The 21,644-nt window shown below is 43.1% G+C and overlaps 1 protein-coding gene across 16 annotated transcripts in view; it reads left to right on the top strand.

The window, feature by feature from the left end:
- TCF4 (transcription factor 4) overlaps positions 1-21,644 on the top strand; it is a 351,863-nt gene that overhangs the window by 90,812 nt on the left and 239,407 nt on the right. For 15 of the 16 annotated variants that reach the window (XM_014593968.3, XM_014593970.3, XM_019495923.2 and 12 more), the window contains 2 exons: positions 13,497-13,558; positions 17,132-17,228. The exons of the other annotated variant lie outside the window; for it this stretch is intronic. In XM_014593968.3, the coding sequence (XP_014449454.1) occupies positions 13,497-13,558; positions 17,132-17,228 (159 nt within the window). The remainder of the gene's footprint in view (positions 1-13,496; positions 13,559-17,131; positions 17,229-21,644) is intronic. 16 annotated transcript variants of the gene reach the window in all.

Below are 21,644 nucleotides of genomic sequence, written 5' to 3' on the forward strand. Positions count from 1 at the left end.
GGGGGGGAGGGGGGAGCTGCTGGCTGACTGGGCACCTCCTGAGCTCTGAGGAGCCTGATCCTTTTTAATAGCTTGCCTGTTGATAGCTCCTCCCCCACACTACTGCCAGCCAGGCTGCTGGCCAACTGGGTGCTGCCTGAGCTCTAAAAAAGCTTAGGATCCTCGGAGCTAAACTGGGCAGATCTAAGCTGAAAACTCTGGCTTTGGGTCTGTTCCTAGTCCTGCTCACCAAGCCTCTAGTGCCCCTTAAGGTGTGACTGCTCCATTAAGCCAAACAACACTAAGCTGATTAACATTTGGGGAGTTTACAGCATAAAGTGTAACACGGCCCCCAGTTCTTGGCCAACTAGTCTAACCAGTATCCTATTGCATAAAGGGACACTAGCCCCATTCCCAGCTGTATTTGAGACTGGTTGTGGATGCTGAGCTTTGTAATCAGTGATGACAGTGTCAGATATTACATCTTTTCAGAGGCATATTTTAACACTTACCCCTGGGGAGTCTGATGGGCAGTCCCTGGTCTGACCATGGGTTGGATCTGGCTGGTGGGCCCAATCTAGCACCCAGGGTGCTAGATTGGTCCTCATCCAGCTCCATGGGAGGGGGCAGTCCAGCCTTGATTCAGTTGCTTGGAGAGAAGGGAGTGTGGCTTGGCCCTGATTCAGTCCTGGGGTGGGAAATGGGGAATGGCCCAACCCTAGTCCAGTCATGCAGGGTGGAGGGAGCATGGCCTGGCCATAATTAAGTAAAAAAAAATAACTAAATTTGCCTGACTTAATCTGTCTGTGTATCTTAGTGTTCCTGGTTAAGTAGTCCTCTAGGGCCCAGACCCTGCAGAGACTTAGATGTCTACTCACTCTAGGAAAGTCAGTGGGAGTTTTTCTGTGATTCCAGTGAGGGACGGTATCAGTCCCTGTGCCTATAATGGAATTATTCACAATATAGAAACGTATGCTTAAATCCTTGCAGGTTTGGGGCCTAGAAGTTTACAGAATATTTCCTGTAATAGCTGTAATGTTAATTTACTAGTAAAGGGAGTTGCAGTTACCAGACAGTTATTGCTAAGATTTTTTTTTCCTTTCTTGAGATTGAAAAATATATGATTGATTGAAGTAGTACTGTATAAAGGAACAAAGGTCAGTCGTTGACTGTTGATAGCATACCAGATCCCACTCAGAAAACCCAGGTAAACAAAATAAAAAAGACAGTGAACAAATATGTCAGGTGTAGACTTCCATCTGTTCATTAAGCATGTTACTGTTGTATCCCAACTTTATAACTCCTCATGGCCAAAGGCAGGTGGAACAATGGAAAACTTAATATAGAGAATAATCCATCAAACAAGCACTGAACCAGTTCTTGTGGCATTCTAGATCTACATCACATGCAGGGATAAAAGTTAAGCATTGTCAGGGACTTCCATGTGTTTGTAACCTTCCCTATTAGGAAAGGTGAGGAGTGGGAATAGAGCAGGGGTGGGCAAAATATGGCCCACGGGCTGGATCCGGCCCACCAGGCTCTTTCTTCTGGCTTGTGGCACCCACCAATGATTTGTACCCTGCCCAACCCCTATGCCCTTGAGGGTGGGAGTGAGGAGCCCACACATATGCACACCTGCCAACATACCCTATTGTGCCTCCCTTCCACCCTCATGAGTGGAAGGTCCTGGCCCCACCAGCATGCAGCTTCCAAGCAAGGCTGTTGCTATCTCTGCTACAGCCCTCCCCCATGGAAACCTGCTTGGTTTCCCAGGCATCCATCTTGCTCCGGGCAGCAGGTAGGGAAGCAGTAGGGGCTGGGGTGGAGGCAGTGGAGCTACAGCTGATGGAAGCGCAGAGACCAGCGTAAAGCCCATGCCAAGCGGTGGACGGCAGGAGTGCGGAGCTCAGATGGGCAGCATGTGGGTGTGAGGGAGGGTGGGAGGTGTGGGGACCCCTACACACTCCTCCACATGGTGCACAGCCCACACTGCCGGCAGCAGCAGCAGGCAAGGGTGCTCAGGGTGCTTGTGCCCAGTGCAGGTGCTGGCACCTGGTGGTACAGGCTCCAGCCAGTGCTGCACGTGGGGGTAAGGAGCATAGCCTGCTCAGCCGCCTGTATCACGGGGGCTGCATGCCATGTGCCTGCAGCTTCCACACTTGCACCGGGGAGACAGCTGATATCCCTGTCCCCTTCTGCCAAAGCAGCACTCCATTGGGCGCCAGCACCTCTACTGAGCATGAGCACCCTGAGTGCACCTGTCTGCTGCTGCTGTCTGCCATGGGGGCTGTGCACCACGTAGATGAGTGTGTAGGGCATTCCCACACTCCCCACCCTCCCTCACACCCCACAAACCTCACACACACACCCCTACCCCCACAATCACTACCTACATACACACACCCCAACATACCCTATGCCTCCCTACACTCACAGCCACACCCCTTCAACCCCCCACACAGCCCCACATCCCACCATACACAGACACACCCCACCATACACACACCCCAACCACACCCTACCCCCACACACAATATACAAGAGTAAGACTTATTTTTAAGTTAATATTCAATCACCTCTATACAGACTACACAAACACAAATCATGACAAAAATATTTTCTGTAATAAAACTAAAATATGTTATAGTAGGTGTTTGACTTTTAGAATATGATTTGATTTTTCTTTTTCTAAGATGGCAACCCCCCTTCCAAAAGGAGCATTTGGGGGACGGGGGACAAGGGGAGGAACTTGGGGTGACAAAGTTCAGAGGTTAGGTGGCAGGACTTCCAGTCCCAATATGGCGACCAGGGGGCGAGGCAGCTGTCAAGGGGCGGGGATACCCATGTCGCCCTTGACAGTTCACCAAAACTCATTAAGTGGCCCTCCAGCCAAAATAATTGCCCACCCCTAGAGTAGAGTTCCAAAATATCAGCACAGAAAGAGTAGGAAAGCTTCAGCCAGAGACTATCAGAGTTTTCTTATATTTTGATGTGTAAATAAAAAAAGTCCAAAAGACTCCTGCTTGTTCTAAAACAAACAAAAGTTTATATTTTATAATTTATTATGTTTACAAATGTACATGTATGAAAAAAATATTTTTATCTTTGGGAGCTACAACCTTTCAGGCCAAAGTCAAGTAGTTATTTAAAGAATGACTCTCCCTACCCCCTTACCCAGGATATGCATATTTAGAAATTTCCAACATCTGCATTTTATACTAATTTAGTTCTTTTTAACTGTAGCCGAGATAAAGAATTAGTAGTTTAAAACAATAACAACTACATGTTCCACTGTGATCCAGGAATTAGATAATCTGGCATGTTTGCTAAAGGGGTCTGTGTCTTGAGGCTTTTACAGGGCAGTATTAAAGCTCTGAGCCTTCTTATTATGCCAATACCCAGAAGATTGCTTTAATGAGAAGTAAAGGGCCTTTTTCCAATTACAAGGGAATAACTGTATTAAGTTCCTGTGTTATGTCAACCTGCTTTGATTTGATTACTGCGAAAGAAATGGATTTATCTGTCAGTGTTACTTAATTAAGCTCTCTCATTGATGTTTTGCAGAGTAATATAGTGTAGTTTGCACATTTAAGTCTAAATACAACAAAAATTGGTTGAAAGCTAAGACAGGACCCCTGAAGATAATATAGGTGAGTGATTGCTTGTCATGGTCAGATCAGAGCCCAAAACTTTTAACATAGGTGGAAAGTTTAAAATATAAATGGTGTCTCAAGTTAGCACGTAGCGGATAGCAAAGGGTTTTCAGTTAAAACGGGGAAGTAGGAAGCTGTATATTTGATACTCTTTTGCATTATGAAGTGGGGATATAACCTCTATTTTGTCTATACAGTCTGATAGTGAATAGTGAACGTGCATAAATATGGGTAATCTCCCAATGCCATCTATCCTTCCTTCTGGCTTCTCATACAAAAACTAATTCTCCTTGGGCAGATAGTCTTCTTCCCACAGAATCATCTCCTGTTTATCCTACCCTGGCAGTAGCCCTTCTCTCTGTTACCAGTTATCTGGTATTTTTAGTGTCTGATAATGCCTTCTGGTGGTTGGCACTAACAGTGAGGAGGTGGTTCTGCAGCAGTAGCGAGCTCAGCAGAGGACAGTATAGTGTTGATTCAGCTAACCGTATAACACAGGACTGTCTAACTTCTCAGCATCTGGGGGCTGCATGCTGAACTAGGTTGCATCTATAAGACCCCCAGCCTGCACACTGCATGGTCTTCCATGTGCCCCTCCCTCCCCCCCGGTTCCAGCTGCCATGTGGGTTCCCCTGACCCCTCAACCCAGTCCCCCAGGGATAGAAAGTGAAGAGCAGGGCAGGAGGAAGGGGAGCCCAGAGAACCTGGCTGCAGTAGCAGATGGAGAGGTGAAGGGAATAGTAGCTAGCAGGGATCCCTGGGGCCATAATTTAATCTCTTGTGGGCTGCATGTTGGACAGCCCTGATGAAAGTTAAGCACGTAAGTAGCCCACTGGGATTGCTTAGCTGCTTAGGGCTATAGTGACATCTTAGGGGTTAAGTTACTGTTGCAACTATAGAGCCATGAGTTTGAACCTCATTCTGCACTTGTACTGAAGGCTATCCTCAGTTAATCCAGCTGTACATATATAGGTACCTGGTCATTGAAGCTTTGTAGTCAAAGAAGTCTGGATGTGATGCTGGCCCCATCACTTCTTCCTATGCCATTGGTGATAGAAACTGATGTGTCGTAACCAAATAGCTTGTTGGGGCTAGGTGATCCTTTTGATTTTGACTCAGATGCCTAACATAGATTTAAACAGGCATTTCCATGCTTTGTTGACAGAGCCATAGTAACAGAAGTCTTTTAATGCAAGACTCACGATCATTTTATTTACATGAATAAATATTAGTCAAATTAAGCACCAGAAGTGGACTAAAAGTTAGATCACTGATGTCCGCTTGCACACAGGGCTGCTCCACCCCAATCAGTTTTCAAGATGGGGAGCTCAGCCCCTAAAGTCATGTGTCTCCTTCTAGACCAGTGGTTCTTAACCTTTTGGGACTCAAGACACCCCTCCATAACTTTTCTGAACAGCGTGGCACCCATTTCAAAAACAAATTTCACTAATTTTCTGACTACAGAAAAATAATAGAAGAATTCTTATCTTGGAAAGACCTCAGAAAGTCCACACCAGGGTAGAATGCTTCTGAGAATCTGGATTCTTTTTGGAAATCTTTGGATGTCAGCTTGTGAATCATGTCTAGGGATTTGGACACGTAAGAGTGCTAATATTAAAAGCACCCTTAAAAGAAGCTTGTGGTACCTCATCTGGGAATCACTGCTCTAGATCAGTGGCACTCAATCTTTTGGCCCAGGGCCAGTCTGTGGGGCTAATTGAGTGTTACACACCAGGATCAGGCCCCACGCTGCCTTGTCCTGGCCTTGTTCTGTCCTGTCTGGGTCTGTGCTTCACTGCCCCATCGTGATTAGCCTCGTGCCACCCTGCTTGGCACAGTGGCAGTGAATCTAGCATGCACAGCCATGCTATCCCGCGCATGGGGCTCTCTGTGGATCTGGAAATTTGACAATAGGGAAGTGGTAGTTAGCTACAACTGCTCCCCCATCACCAATTTTTAGATCCATAAGGAGCCTTGCAAGATGGATAACATAGCTCTGAGGGCTGGATCTGGTCCACCGGCTGAGGGTTAAGGACCCCCTACTCTGGACAAGGAGTGGAGGAGAGGGGCTTCAAGACCCAGGGTGCAGTTCTGAAATACTTATTGTACTCCGATAAACTGCCCAATGCTTCAGTATTTAGGCTCTTAGCTGTAATAAAAATAATTAAAAAATATGGAATGTATAGGTTTAAAAAATGAAAACCTAGCAAATTCTCTCCTTAGTATTATTCATTAGTCATTTAATGATCCCCTGACAGCCTGGATTTTTTGTTAGGATTCAGCTTTCTGATAGTGCACCCACTAAATAATATATCTTCATTTCAAAATTCTTGTATAAAGTTACTTCATAAGGATATTTCAGCTCCCTGGCTGATATTCATTAGAATTGTTTCATCAAGGAGCACACTGACTCTGCATGAAGTGCTGTCAAAGGTATAATGTGAACACACTGGTAAACAGAGAAATAGTGCTAGCTCCATTCAGTCATCCTGTGTTCCTGAACCCAAGTTTGGATCTGCAAAATGGGCCCTGTCATCCTTCCAGAGCTCCAAGGTCTTCAATAGTCTCTATGTTTATGCAAGACTTTACCCATAGGGATCAGATGGGTGGATCAGGGCCATGAAGCATGTCAAACTCTGGCCCTGACAGATCACAACACCTGTCAGAGGAATGAACACGAGCTCTATGTGCTCATAAAAGATGAGTCTACTCATGAGACAAGTTTTCATATTCCACACCAGGTCAAGATTTCAGGTGTTTTTCAGTTGCTGTTTTACTTCAGACACATTGCAGTAATCTAGCCTTGAGCTTCCAAAAACCTGTCGAATAAATGGCAGGAGGGGGCGATCACAGCTCCCAAGCTAGATGTAGATAATTGTTTTTTTAAAAGGGCGTTTCAGTCCCCTGTTGTCAGCTGGGGAGCAGCTATGGAATTTGAGAGCAGTTATGGAAACAATAGGAATAAACTGAATTTGTGGAAATTAGACGTAGACAATCAGTAGGAACTTCATTTACCTCTCTGGCCTTGTCTATTCAATATTATCTTCTGTGAACAAATTTGTCAGAGGTGTATTGTGACTGAACTAGTTTGCTCCCAGACTTTGGTTAGAAACTAAAGGTACCTATACACATGACAAACCTCTAATTAGCACATGTCAGAGCAGACTTGATTAAACAAGCTTGCTGTGAGTCTGCTGGAGCATGCTAATTAGCACGTTGCAACAGCCTCCATGTCACGTGTATTCAGCAGCCCCACATTTCAAAATGGCAGTGGAGGTACTTTAACTAATGTTGCGGGAGTCGCTATAATTAAAGCGCCACCCCCCTCTCCACCCTGCAGCATGTGTATAGATACCCTAAGGGAGCAAAAAAATGATATAGGCTGGGTTTAGCAACCAGCGGTGTAGATTTGAATCCATCATGCCTGCCATCATGCCATCCATAGATGGCAGAGCTGGCCATAATATTAGCTGGACTAATCATATGAGTAAAGCTATCCCTATGCATAAACGTTTGTAGAGATCAATCCCATATTTCCCAATATGCCTGGGGCAGAAACTGCGGCTTTAATACATCACTACTAGCACTATTGGGTAACAAATGCAAACAAACCTATTCAAAATACCATCTTTGTTTCACTTACAAGTTTACCCAGATTGATTTATTTATTTATTTATTTAGCCTTTTCATATAATACAGCCTGATTGATATATTTTAAAATAAATTTGAAGGTAAACGATCTGTTCTGTAGCTCTATTCTTGTTGGTGTTGTTTACAACAGTATCATTAATATTGGGATAGCATTTACCCTGTAATTTCATTTTTGGAGCTTTATAACTCAGTCATAAACACTTACTACAGGCTGAAATCTGGCATGCCTGGTAAGTAATCAGCTTATATTTCTATGTAATCTTATTTAGTATTTTGAAGCAGGAAAAAAAGAGAACTATTATAAATATAAAGTAGATGATGTACACAAGTTAGAGAAGTTTAGAGGGACAGAGATCTTTGGAGATATGCATAAAACATTTTTATCACCTAAGGGTTTTAATATGGATTTTGGATGGTTTAGTCCGGTGGTGCTCAACCTTTTGGCTCCGCTGGCTAGATGACTGAGTCAATGCAGGTCTGTGGGTCGGATAGAGCCCTCCATACCAGGATTGGGCCCAGGAACCCAGCATCACTCTCTTCCACCTCTTCATGTTAGGATTGGTCCCCAAAGGCCTAGTACCTCTTCTTCCCACCCCAGTATGCCAGGATTGGCCCTGGGGACCTGGCACTACCCCCCTACTGCTGAGATTGGGTGCTGGGGGCCTGACACCATCCCTTCCCACTCCAGCACACTGAGATTGGGTCCTGGGGACTTGGTGCCACCCCCTGCAGGCCTCCTACACTGGGGGATCTGGTACCCAGCATGGCTGCTACCTGGCCCTGTGTGCTGGGATCACATGTCTGATTCAGTGTACAGGACACTGATGTCCCCGTAGTCTGGAAACTTGGTGGTAGAGTCAAGCAGTGCCACCACTCTCCTCCCACCAAATGTCAAGACCCATGGAGAACCCTGTGGGCAGATGACATAGTGCTACAGAACAGATCTGGCCCTCATGCTGGAGGATGAGCACCCCTGGTCTAGTCAAGTAGTAGTATGATGGTCCATTAGCCTATCAAAGCTACTGAGAATATCTTTCTTAACTTCAATGGGTTTTGAATCAGGCCCTAAAAGAGTTAATGATTACTTACATAACCCAAATGATTTTTAAAAAATCTGCCTGTTTAACCAAATGGGATGGTTGATCTGATCTGTCAGGTAAATGATACACATTTTCTTTCTTTTTCTAGAGCTTAATTAAATATTTACCTGAGTGTGTCATCTGCTATTAACACTTTAATCTTTTATTGAGATAACAGAAGTTATACTATGGGAAAAGAGTAAAATTAAACAAACAGTGTTTTTCAAGATAAAAATAGTTTCACAAAACCTTAATAGTCACACTGCCCCAAGTTTAGAGTTCTTATTATTCTCTGCTCCTCAACCACTTAACCCACCTAATTTAGAAGGACAGATGTCCTCTGATTTTATTTGTAAAATAAGCTAGGGGTGCACCAATAAAGATTTTCTTGGCCAATACTGATAGCTGATTATTAACCAGCCATATCAGCTGATACCGATCTGGTAACCAAATTAGAGGAATGCAGCCAGGCAGCATGGAGAGCAGCTCCCTGTAGGTAAGTCTGTAGAGGGGAAGGGACATGGGAAAGGGAAGGGATGGGTGGGGGCAGATCAAGGCCCTCATGGTGAAGGAGGGAGTGAGGCAGGGGCCAGGGGTTGGGGCTGGGAGTGCTGCCCAGTCAGGGCAGTGAATGGGACCCGGAGCTGGGGCTGGGTGTGGGATGGAGCCATGGGTGGCTTGTTCAGGGGATCACTGTCCCAGCACTTAATAATGGAAGCAGGGGTACTTGAACTAAAAGTTCATTGAGTGGGCTTTAGTTCAAGCACCCCTGCCACTATTTTTAAGTGTGGGGATGGTTTTAAGAAGGGTAGAAATCAGCAGAGCAAGGGCAGATGCGATCTGCTGTCTGTGGGCTCAGGGCTCTCTGCTCACTGCTGCCTTTGCCCTAGGAACCCCACAGTGGCTACATGTCCCCTGTCTGTCCAGCAACGGGAGGCACAACTCGCTGCCCTCACTGCTGCTGGGTGGGCAGGGGGTGTGCAACCAGTGTGGGGTTCCCAAGGGAAAGGCAGAGAGGTTGGGAGCCCTAAGCCCATAACAGACAGCCCATATTTGCCCTGTGAACAAATCTGGGGGGGCATATGCCCCCCCCATGCCTCCCCTGGGGGGGTGCGCAGTGGTGGGGACCCCCCCCCATGCCTACTGGACCAGTTGCCCATGGCTCTATCCTGCTGTGCTGTCTTGCCCCAGGTCCCATACACTGCCCTGGCAAGGCAGCGCCCCCAGCCCCAGCCTGTACCCCACTTCCTCCCTCAACATGGGGGCCTTGATCTGCCCCTCTCAATCTCCTTCCCTCCCCCACAGCTCTTCCCCTCCACAGACTTACCTGCAGCAACCTGCTCTCCATGCTGCCCAGCTGCATTCCTGGTCATGTGCATGCATGCAGCCAGGCACATGCACACGGCGTCTGGGGGCCCAGCCAGAAGGCATAATTAATTATATTTTTCAGTGAACATTATCAGCTATACTGGCCAAAAAAAGCCAATAGTTAATAATGTAAATTTGCCTTTTAATAGTGCTGATCCAACATGCAACCAATATATTGGTGCACCTCTAAAATATACACACACATATATTTATTGTAATGCTCTGATAAAATTCTTCTAGCTATCCATACCAAAGATGTCTTTTTGTCCCATTAGATTAAAAGCTACTGTTTGTACTCAAAAGATATCAAGCAATAATATTAAAAATAAATTAAAAACCATACGGAATGGGAGGAAGAATAATACTGAAAATATTATAGTGTCATATGAGCCAACTTTATATTCTCACCTAGAATACTGTGCTTCTCATTAGACTAGATAGTTTCTGTCTTGCAACATGCAAGTTCTTTAAATATGGCTTACAGAAAGGTTTTAATATTAAGAGTGCTTAATCAAGCATTCCAAAGTCAGGTCCTTGCAGAAGTTAAGGGTTCTCTTGTAGCATTAACTCAGCCATGGTGTAGGATATTCTATCCATGAATCAGGCTCTAAACAGGTTTGGGCATACATCAGCTCTTTCTGGAAAAATAGGCCACAGCTCATTGACTCTGAAAGCCAGTTCTCTGAGCTTTCATCTGTTTAGACTTGCAGCAAGTTGAACATATGACCCTGGAATGTCAGAACAGGGGTCCACAAGAAAAATAATAATACAGTTAGATTTGGTGAAATGTAATACTTCATAAAACATGTTATGGAATTTGTCATTCTGGCCCCAGTCCAGTAAAATACTTAGGTATGTACTTAACCCTAAGCACCGGTAGTAACATAATGAGGGGTGGGCAACTGGGGTGCCATCCCTGGGCACCTACTTAGAGGGGGTGCAAGAACGGCAGCCACTATCACTGCTGACCCAGTCCCTGATGCCATCCCTGCCACTGCTGCCTCCGAGGGTCCAGACCCTAGTTGTTACACCTCTGAGCATCTGAAAAGTCCCTCTGACTTGACTGAATACCATAAATTAATGTGATGTCAGTGGAACTACTTGCATGCTGAAATGTAAAGCCGTGCCAAAGTGCTTTGCTGATTCGGTCTCTTGTTTGTTCATTACCTTTTTTGTTAACTGAAATATCTGGGGGAGAATTTCATGAGGACAGAAGCTATACAGACTTACCTTAGCCTACTTCAGTGCCCCACATAGAAAGAAATGCATTCAGCCTTAAATAGCAGCTTTAAAGAGTAGACTTAAGGGACTTCAGACTCTTCTCTTGGGCCTTGTTGAAACCTCAGAACTAGCATGACCTGCCCTGAGGCACATACTACACTGTCTTTGACTATCCATGAGGGACATCTGTTTACAATTGGGATAACTTTTGAAGAGCTGTTGTGCTTCTCCTTCTCTCAGACTCCCTATCTAAACTGTTGTAAAATTTCAGTAGGAAAAAAGAGAATACAATTTGAACAGTGATAAAAGCTCATTCTTAAAAACAACCCTTCTTACACTTGTAAAGGCTGAACAAAGAAAGAATAAATGGAAATATATTAATATCAGAAGGAGCAGCAAGAGAAACAGTAACATAAAAATACTATCAAACACACAAAAAATACCTACTTCTGAAACAGTTTCTGTAATCCTGTTTTGTCAAGGCATTTTATGTATTGATAAAATGAGCTAGAAAAAGTGATTTAGATCTAAGTTATACATCTAGTCAGTAGTAGTCACCTCTTGTTCTTAGAGAGAAGAAGAGAAGGCAGACACCACAACTCTTCAGCCCATGACTCTCTTAAGATGGAGATGACTCCTGAAGAGATGATGGTCTGGTTACAGACTGTGGTAGAGTTGAGCCCGGTACCTTCCCACGGTTCCTGCCACAAGCTGATGCCAAGGGTGGTCTCCAAACCTGGTGCTCATTGTGATCAGCTGGGGTTATCCAGCCCCCCAGCACCTTACTAATGTCCTAGAGCATCTATATTGCAAACCTTTCTTCTGTCAGCCTCGGCCGGGGTGCTGGCCCTAACCACTGCCATATGTTATAGCAATGGCATATGCTCAGAGCAAATGGTATAGGTCCTCACATTCTGAATAAGGGTGTCACCTGTGGGTGCTGTTTTCTCTCCAGGTGAATAATGACCATCGGCCATTATAGTGTTATAGTATTGGAAAACCCTAACCAGAACTGGGACCGGTCAGCAGGGACCATCTGTCAAGCCTCCCTTGGGCTCAAAGTGAGGCTCATGGCCCACATAGCAATGATGGTCATTTGGGCTGGCAGTGCATCAGGGCCAAGAGCCTCTACGGCCTTACCTTAAGGCCATCAGGAAACCCTGAGCTGGGGGGTGGTTCTGTTCAGTTCTTATGAGTGTTAAGTACTGACGGTCATTTGTGGAGGTGATGGTCACGTCCCCTAGGCCTCTGCTGCTACTCTGTAAGGCCTACAATCTGAAATGGATTTAATGGATGCTGGAGCTAAGGGTGGTGCCATCTAGCTCATCTTGGGTGTTAGGCACTATGGTTATTTGAGGGGGTTATGCCCCCCTCTTAGGGCTGTCCATATAGTTTGCCTCTGTAGCTGTGCCTCTGGGGTGCTTCTCCAGCTCATTGCATGGGAATAGCAGATTGGGCATTCAAGGGATTTATGGTCTGCTTTGGTCATTGTTCCCCTCTTAAGGCTTATGGGATGGATAGACTCAACAGAAACTGAGCTTGAAGTGGTGCTGACTAGCTTGATGGATCACTATTTGTTAAGAACCCTGCCTGTTTTCCTGGGCTTCAGGTTTCGCCTTCAAGGTCAACTATCCTCCATTGTGCTGTTTTTCTCTATCCTGTCATTTCATATCCAAGTTGCCCCCTCCCCCTTCTCTGCAGCTGGACAGTCTTGTAATGATAAAAACAACCATGCAGTTGGCAAATGGCTGAAAATGGATTCATGGCAGTTGTCACTGGACGTCTGTCTCAGGTTGCATGGGCCACCTGGGGCTTTGGTCCCTAATAATCCGAAACAGGTACCCATCCGGGGTCATCTTAATTAGACTGCACTGCTTTTTAGGATGTATGCTATACACTATATCCTGCCTTCAGCGTGTTGCTATTGCCCCTGATAGAGGAGGCAAAGATATCTAAGTAGTGATGCACATTGTTGAATGTAGCATCCAAAGGCAATGGAAAGGTTCCCAATAACTGCGATGGACTTTGGATCAGGCAGCAAGAAAATTCAAGAAAGCACTCAAATACATGCTTAATTTTAAGGAAGAGCTTAACTTCCATTGGCTATGAGTACATACTTATGTTTTCATGAACTGAGGCCTAAACAAGGATCAATATAGGAATATTTACCTTAAGAATGTTTTTTATATTAGTTTCTGGTATTTGTCTGCTTTATCATATTTTATTTTGATATGTATTTTGTGCGCAGGGTTTTATACAACTTTAGCTAGTACATTCCAGTTACTTTAAATCTCATGAAACACTGAGCCACTGAAGTAATTTTTATGTTCAAACCTCTGGTTCCTGAGGGTCCAGTTCATTTCTGCTGTGAATTTAAATGAGTTAATTTAAGCAGTTGGGTCAGAAGCCACTATCATCGTAGTAGCCCTGTGCCTGATTCTTAATTAAAGGCAACAGGAGATTAATTTGAAACATTAATTTAAAAGTGCCTATACAAAAGGAAAGAATTATTGCAATAAAGCCTAAAGAACTTTTTTGTCCCTAGATGTAGAAGACAGAACTAGCTCAGGGTCCTGGGGGAATGGAGGACATCCTAGTCCATCCAGGGTAAGTATATCTAATCTTTTTCCCGAACCAGACTTCCTGCATATGTAAATTTGCAATCTCAAATGCAAGTTTTGCACCTGATTGTGGGGAAAAATGTTCATGCCAAGCTGGCTCCAGACCGACTCCTCTTCAAAACTGCTTTTTTTACATTCTTATCTGATCCTGTGATTGAATCTAACACCTACTCCACTCCTGCTAACAGGTAGCAGGAATATTCATCATCCATTTTGTCTTGCTAGGCTGCATCAGCTATTCATCCAACAAGAGTGTGTTATCTCAGTATTGTAAGAGGTATTTGTTGTTATTAACCTGTTACTACATTTGCTATAGTTTGAATGCAGGGAGAGGTTAGGTCTCATGGACACAGCATATTTGCTTGCCAAATATTAACTGCATAGCTTCAGGAAACACTTGTATACTAAAAGGTGCTCCTTCCAGATCCTGCCACACTTAGGAAGAGTGAATAACATCTTACTTGGGTAATCCAGCTGAAATCTATGGGACTAGTTGCAAGAAAGGTACTTTTCCTTTGAATATGCAAAGATTCCCAGTGATGCCAAAATCTCAACCCACGATCATTGCTTCCTCCCACTTTGACCATTTACATAATCATTATACTCCACACCTCCCTTCAGATCAGCAGTGCCTAACTGGACGTTCTGCTCAATCTCAGTTAAAAGGGCTCAAAACAAGACAGCACAAGTAGCGATGTAAACCAATCAGGCTCACTGGGTTTGGAAACATGCCATTAATGACCCATAACTGACTACATTTTTGAGGCTTAGGGGAATTTTTAACATTTTTGGGCCAGCTTTTAATAGTTATAGGCTTACATTCATCACATAAAATATGTCCATGCATGTATCTGTATCAATAAACTGTACAACTGTGCATACTTAGTTTTCATTCCTATTTACATAGTCTGTGAATACAAATGAAAGTGTCCACACTATTACCTATTAGTCTGTGAGTGTGTTTTTAGAATCATTGAATAGGTGAGTTGAAAGGGACCCTGCTCAAAGCAGGATCTTGACTTATCCATCCCAGTTAAGTATCTGTCCAATCTGTCTCTAGATAGACCTCCAAACTTTCCCCTCACAAGGGTTACAGTACGATACCCAAAGTATAAAAGTTAGTACTCTTCAGAGGGCTGCAAGTATCTGCTTCCACTGTTGCTTGACACTGCTAATTTTAACCTTCAAGACTAAGATCTTCGGGTTTACCAATAACTGCTTTCAGGCTTTGCTACAGCTGTCAGTTTTCACATTCTAGTGCATTATGTGGATGGGAAGAGGAAATCTTTTCTGTTCTTCATGTGATAATTCTCATATTGACAGTAAGTTAGGTCCTAATTGTCAGGGTAGTAACTCAATTATTGTTTATCACTGAGAATTATTCAGATTCACTGTCTTTGTTGTGATACTTAAACAGCTGCAGTACAACGAAATTCAGTGGTTTTGACCATGTGTCTGTGAAAGCCGAGTCTAGAGTTGCTGTGACTCTCGGGAGTCAATTTTCATTTATTTGAAGACTAAGAAATATAATTTTCTAGTATTAGCATTCATGTCTTAGTCTGAAGTCAGTGAGACTCCTCTCTTAAGTGAGTGCTCACCAGTTCAAGTAACCCTATCTCAAAGAAGGCCTAGTTCTACACTTTTTAATTAATCAAACCTCCTATTAATCACAAAAATTTTGAGGCTGTGCTGTGCAGTTACAGAGTCACGGGCTTAGTATCATTCTTGGAATTGGGCTGAGAGAGCAAAAGTATATACTTCAGTATCAAAATTGCTTTTGCTTATATTTTGCAAATGCATAATGGACAATTATGCCAGGCAAAAAGGGTCTTTCCTTTAAACTGTTTACGGCTTTAAACTGTTTACATTGCTTTTAAATTGTTTTCTAATGAATGTTAACATCAGGGCTTGCAAGTGTTGCCGGCTGAGGTTCAGTGCCCCAAAGTAGCTGTCTAGTGAGGTGAAAGGCAGCTTTATTGTTCAGACACAGGCCATCTTTTTTTCCTGTGGGCAGACTCTGCCCTTTGGCTAACATTATGCCAAGTGACACTTCGAAGTAAATTTACTTAGTCTTGTATTACACTGCAGCCATCTGAGCAGAATGATTTTTTCCCCCGATTTACTACATACCAGGATAGAATTTCAGCTTAACCCATAGAAGAGGAAAAGCCAATCACTTTTTCTTATTGCACCTTGTTTAGCAGCCATTACATCATTACTTCACACACATCTGTGAGGGTTTTTTTTTTCCTTGACACTTGTATTGCTTTTAGGGAAAAGATGTTTTGAAAAGTAACCTCTAAATTTGCACACACAATTATTTATGCATGCAAAAACTTGAATGTGAGTGTACAATGAGATGCCATAAAGAAATGAGCGTAAGCCTGAGAGGAAGCCTTGAGTTTTAATCAGGGCTCTGCATTAATTTTCTGGGTGTGTTATGCAAATAACTTAACCTCCATGTGTCTCAGTTTCCCTTCCTGCAAAATGAAGATGAAATTTCCATTTCTTACCACAGTCTGAGAAAAATTCTTAGCAATAATTGAAGATGTAAAGTGCTATAGGTGGACTGATTCTTGTTAATTTTTTGATTCAGTCTGAGATTTTGAATACATAACATGTGCATCCTGATCCTGCCAAGGTTTATGCACTTTGTGCTCAATTTTATGCACTGTAATTAGTGCTGTTGCTTTCAGTGGAAGTTCTCCCAATATATCCAAGTGTAAGACTTGGTGGCAGAAGGGAAGGGGTCGGACACACTCCTCTGTGGGTTACACAAGCACATGCACAAATCCTTGCAGAGGTCTTGCTCCTTAGTGGAAATAGCATTACAGACCCAAACACTGTGGAAGTAGAAAGACCAACAGTGTTATAGGGAAGGTTCTTGACCACTTACACCAGTGGTGCTCAACATACTGCCTGTGCCCCAGATTGACCCATGAAGCCCATGTCATTAGCCCATCCCCTAACACCATGTCCTTGAGCTCAATGTCATGTCAGTGCGGCTCCTGCCAGAGCTTTACATGTGCAATGAACTACGTGAGCTCACTGGCATGTCAGCTCAGGCTCTGGCTGAGCCATCACTTTAGTGCAGCGGGGGAAAAAAAGGGACAAATGGGAGCACTGTTCACCCCAGGCTCCTGAGCTATGCAAAAGCAGTGGCTCTGGCCAGAGCCCACGCCAACAACTGGTGAGTTCTGAAAACTCAGCGCATGTGCAGAGCTCTGGCAGTTCTTTACTATACGGCCTTTTGCCCATTTCTGATTTTAAGGTTTGGCCTGCTTGAAAAAAAGGTTGAACTCAACTGACTTACACAACTCCAGCTCCAAGGCTATTAGCTCAGTTACCAGGAGAGGTGTTTCCAAAAAACAAATGTTAATTACTAATAACATTTAAATTTGCTACCTGGGCAGCTCCAGCAGAACCAATTAAAGGAGGCAAGAAACTGAATGTTTTTTTTATTATTCACTCTTTAGGACTGAGGGTAACAGACATTTGTAAAACTCATAGAAAATGCCTTCGCTACATTTGTAAACCTTTTTTTCCTGTTTGTTAACAGAACTATGGAGATGGGACTCACTATGATCACATGGCAAGCAGGGACCTGGGGTCACATGACAATCTTTCTCCTCCTTTTGTCAATTCCAGAATACAAAGTAAGAAATTCAATTTCCTAACTTACTTTTTTAAAAGTAGAATAAAAAGGAGGTACAATGTTGTGGATTTCTGTTCCAGTCCCTTTTTTTTGGAGTTTTTGTTGTACAAAGTCCTTGAGCTATGCCATATTTAGGGAAATTTACACCAGTGCCATTTACTGAATATAACACATTTTCTTCACATAAGAACAATTTGATGTTTGAAGTGGTGACTGTTCTGGGTTTGTTTTTTTTTAAACAGAGGTAAATGGTCTTTTCCTGAAGCTTAACTGTTTTCTTTAAATATGTGATCCCTTAGGAAAGCAAATGACAATGTTTTATGAATTCCAGGTATAAAAAGGCTTCCTGAATGTATTGCAAATAACTGTTCATTAAAGAGGACAGAGAGCTTAAACATTTCCTTTCTTTGGACCATAATGGATCTTTGCCTTTGGGGACCTGTAGAATCTGTGGCTGCCAACTTCTGGTTTTAAGATGGGGTGCTTGAAATGTGCTTTTATTTGGACAAACTATATTTAGTCCATAGCATCTGGTAAATGAACCCCTACAGTTTGGAAAAATTTGGGGATCCCTGAATTATCAATTTAACTAGGTGTATATAGATGCAGTTTAGCAGCAATAAGCATAGTAATATAAAGGGTAAAATTATTTGCAAGTAAATGATAGCTACTTTCTTTAATCCTAGTTGATAAATGAGCTTGGTTAAAGTAAATATATGATGCAAAAATATTAGTAATCTTTCCACTTGGCCAAGATCACACCCTTTACTGTGGTTGTCAATGAACTAACTGAAAAGCCTTGCTTTAAACAATTGAACCGTAGCCAAAGAAAACAGTGCTGTAACTATGATATATCATTCTTCAACTCCTAAAATATGTCTTGTCTTTTAATATTAAGAAATATTTGTGAGTTGTTCAACATATGGGACAATGTTGGAGCTTGTATTCATTTGTATATATTCATATACAAAACACGCTTAAAACAATTTCAAGGGGCTGACTTCAGCCAAACAAAACATGGACATTTCGACACTCCCTTTTAAATGCACGCCATTAGATTTAGATAGTGCAAAGAGATACTTTGCAAATAGCTGCACACTTCTTTGAAACCCACTGGCTGAGTGATGCTTTCAAGTTTAACCTTTTAATTTGAATCTTTAAAACATAAACATATCTCTCTTTCCCCTCTGCCCCTGGCTTACAAAAAGAAAAGAAAACCCCCACTCTAGACTTTGATTGTTTTTGCCAAGTTTGGGGAAAACGCTGCCTTCCCTTGTTTCAAAAAGGAATCATTACAATAAAGTACTTTTGTAAGCACATTTTTAAGAATAAAAACAACATCTCTGATTAGTATTTTCTGAAAAACAAACACAGTTTTCTAAAATCCTGGCATGTGAGTATCAAAGTCAAAGGGAGTTGCTCTACCACAGCTAACAGAGTAATCAGCCCCTTGAGTTTTTTAAAAAACTAGCAATCCTTTTCAATTCAAGATGTCTATCAGTACTTGGTTTGAAACGGTCAACATGCTGAAAGGTCCCGGAAGTGGTATGTTTCTGCAGCCTCCTTAAGTTGCTGTGCGTGTTTATATTCGTTGAAAAATAAATTCAGCTGGAAATAAGAATACTGATATTTCTTCATGTGTAGATTATTAGATGTACCTGAACATGAGAAAGCGGCTACAAACTTCAAGCGAGTGTGTTGTGGTGAAATAATTCTTGCCTGATGCTGAAACTAATCAGCTCGCTCCTGCCGTCTGAAGTATTTTGTAACCTTAATTTAAAATCCTTTTCTGTTAATTAGAGCAAACCCCTTTTAACTTATTTCTGTTTAGACAGTAAAAGTCAAGGAAACCATACTATTTTATTTCCTCAGTTCATTTCAGCTCCTAAGGCCTCGACTGTATCCTGCTTGTTCAGGTGTGCAAGGGGAGAAAGAGCAGAAGATATCACAACAAGGCTGCATGTGCCCCCATGCAGAGGCAGGATATAATCTCATTAGGGAGTGGAGATCGTGCTCGCTGTTAGCAGCCACCTAAAATGGGAGAGAGAGGAGGAGTGGATGGTGGCACTGGTTTTCTACCTCTGGTGACACCTGGCAGCTGGTCAGGCTCATGAGGGAACATATGCTGTACCTCTTATAAGACTGAAAAGGCTGTTCCTGTGGTATGCACTTCCCAGGAGGTCCCCAGGGTCAGACTGCATTTCTCCTGGAGCTTCTGGCATAACTCTTGTACACCCCCAACACTGGTTATAACAGAAGCAAATCCTAAATGTGGAAACCAAGGCCATCTGCTGTACTATGCTAAGGAATGTTACAATGTCTGTGAGTCTCCCACTGTTTCTAATGAAAGCGTTGTTCTGTCAGATAAGCTGTCTGGTTGAATACACGGCCATTTATTGTTTTGAGAGCGTTACATTTTCCACCTCAAGCAGATTTTTAGAAAGAAAAGAACTCTGTTTTGGAGTAGATGTTTTACCTGACATGGGCAAGACTCTTTGCAAGCTGAGACCAAGGCAGTATCCTGCTGAGTAGAAGAGCAGGGAACAGCTTACTAACCCTTTTTAAAAGCTAGGAGTTTCAAGGATGATCATTTTCAAATATGGATAAAGAATTCCTTGTGGGATGATACATTCTTTAGTACTTCTTGGAGGCACTGGTACTTGGATGTCTTCATCCCACTGAACTACCTCCTATCTTCTGTGTCTTGTGCAGCACTGGCCACTGATAACAACAACAACGTTAATGATAACGCTATTTATTAGCAGTGTGCGAAGCGGGCCCTATTCGATTCGGATTCAGCCTGAATCAGGGAGAGTGATTCGATTTGTTGATTTGGATCGCTGTCCCTGATTCGATTTGTCTGAATCCAAATCTGAAGATTCGATGCTGATTTGGAGAATCGGCGATTCGGCCATAGATGCAGCTTCAGATGTTTTTTCTACATACCTCGAGGTACCAGCACAGCTTGCGAACGCTGCGATGCTGGGGCAGATGGAGCATCCCACAGGAGGGCAGGGGGCCCTCCGCCTGCTCGGCAGCGAACCTGGAAGTGGACCCGGAAGTGGATCGATTCAGAGGGTCCTGATTCAATTCAGAGAGATTAAAGGGTCCACTGATTCAATTCGGATTTGGAAATTCGGCCACTGAATCGGGCCGAATCTCCACTTAATCGAATCAGGGACCGAAGCTTCGCACAGCCCTACTATTTATCTCCCAAATACTGCCACATTGGGAACTGCTGTTGACCTGTGCTGATTATACTGTATTTGAGTTTTTAGGGTGAATTCTAGATAGTACAACTTAAATGAAGCACCTTATTATTTCTTCAGCTGACTCCATCCAGAGCTAAAATGGGAAGTTGCTTGCAATACACAGTTTATTGTTTTCCCTTTTCTTGTCCAGTCATCAGATTATCCAAAGAAAAGGTCCACAGAGATTCTAGTGTTGAGCTGTGTGTGCCTGAAGAGTCACCCTATCATTTTATCCTCCTCCTCATCTTAATGTGAGCAAACAATACAGATGAAGAACCTAATTGCCAACCAATGTGAGCCAGTTTTACATTGGTGTAACTCTGCTGATGTCAGTGAAGTTAGCCCTGACAAAAGAATAAGGCCATAATAAATACTCTCTGAATTTACTAATGCATGAGAAATCAATCAGAATTCTCAAAACAATTGATCGTAGCAATTTAACGTATGACCAAGGGATGATGATGTTGTGTTTCTGTGTCATTAAAGCAGGTGAAGGAGACCTCACCAATTTCTAGAGATGTGCATCCAAAATCAGGTTATACAGCCTTAGATTGGTGCCACAAGCACAGGGAGAGAGAATACAAGAAACCTTCTCTCCTATTTCACACTCAGTTCAGGGGCCAGATGCAATCCCAGTCATTCTCCCCTGAAAACACAAGGATGCTGACATCAGCATTAATCTAATTAAAACGAGCCAGGACATTCCTTCCCACCACTATACCAGACCACAGGGTTATGTTGTACAAAATGAGGCCTCTGGCATAAGCTTTTTCAAACATCGTGCTTGAAAAAGCTTTTATAAGCTTCCTTAATCTGGGGTTTTGGTTTATTGGTTCTTCCTGTGTGTGGCTAGTTTGTAGTCCTAACTCTCCAGAAAGAACAGTTTTTCAGGCAAAAAAGATTTGTTATAATTAGGCCTACGTGTTAAAGATGGTATCCAGTGAACCACACATATGCCTCGGTGCCAGGAAGGCTATACTAGCTCTGGGAAATTAGCAAAGCTAAATTTGTCATGTTGGGAAATGATTTTTTTCCCTTAGACTATTACTTCTAGATTCTCTATTTGTAGTGTCAGTCGTAATAATAAACTAGACCCTTTTTGTTGGTTTCATAGGTGTGAATGAACAATGCACATTTGGCCTGGTGAGAATGCAGACTGGGACTGG

Source organism: Alligator mississippiensis, chromosome 3 (genome assembly GCF_030867095.1).
Source record: "Alligator mississippiensis isolate rAllMis1 chromosome 3, rAllMis1, whole genome shotgun sequence".
NCBI lineage: Eukaryota > Metazoa > Chordata > Crocodylia > Alligatoridae > Alligator > Alligator mississippiensis.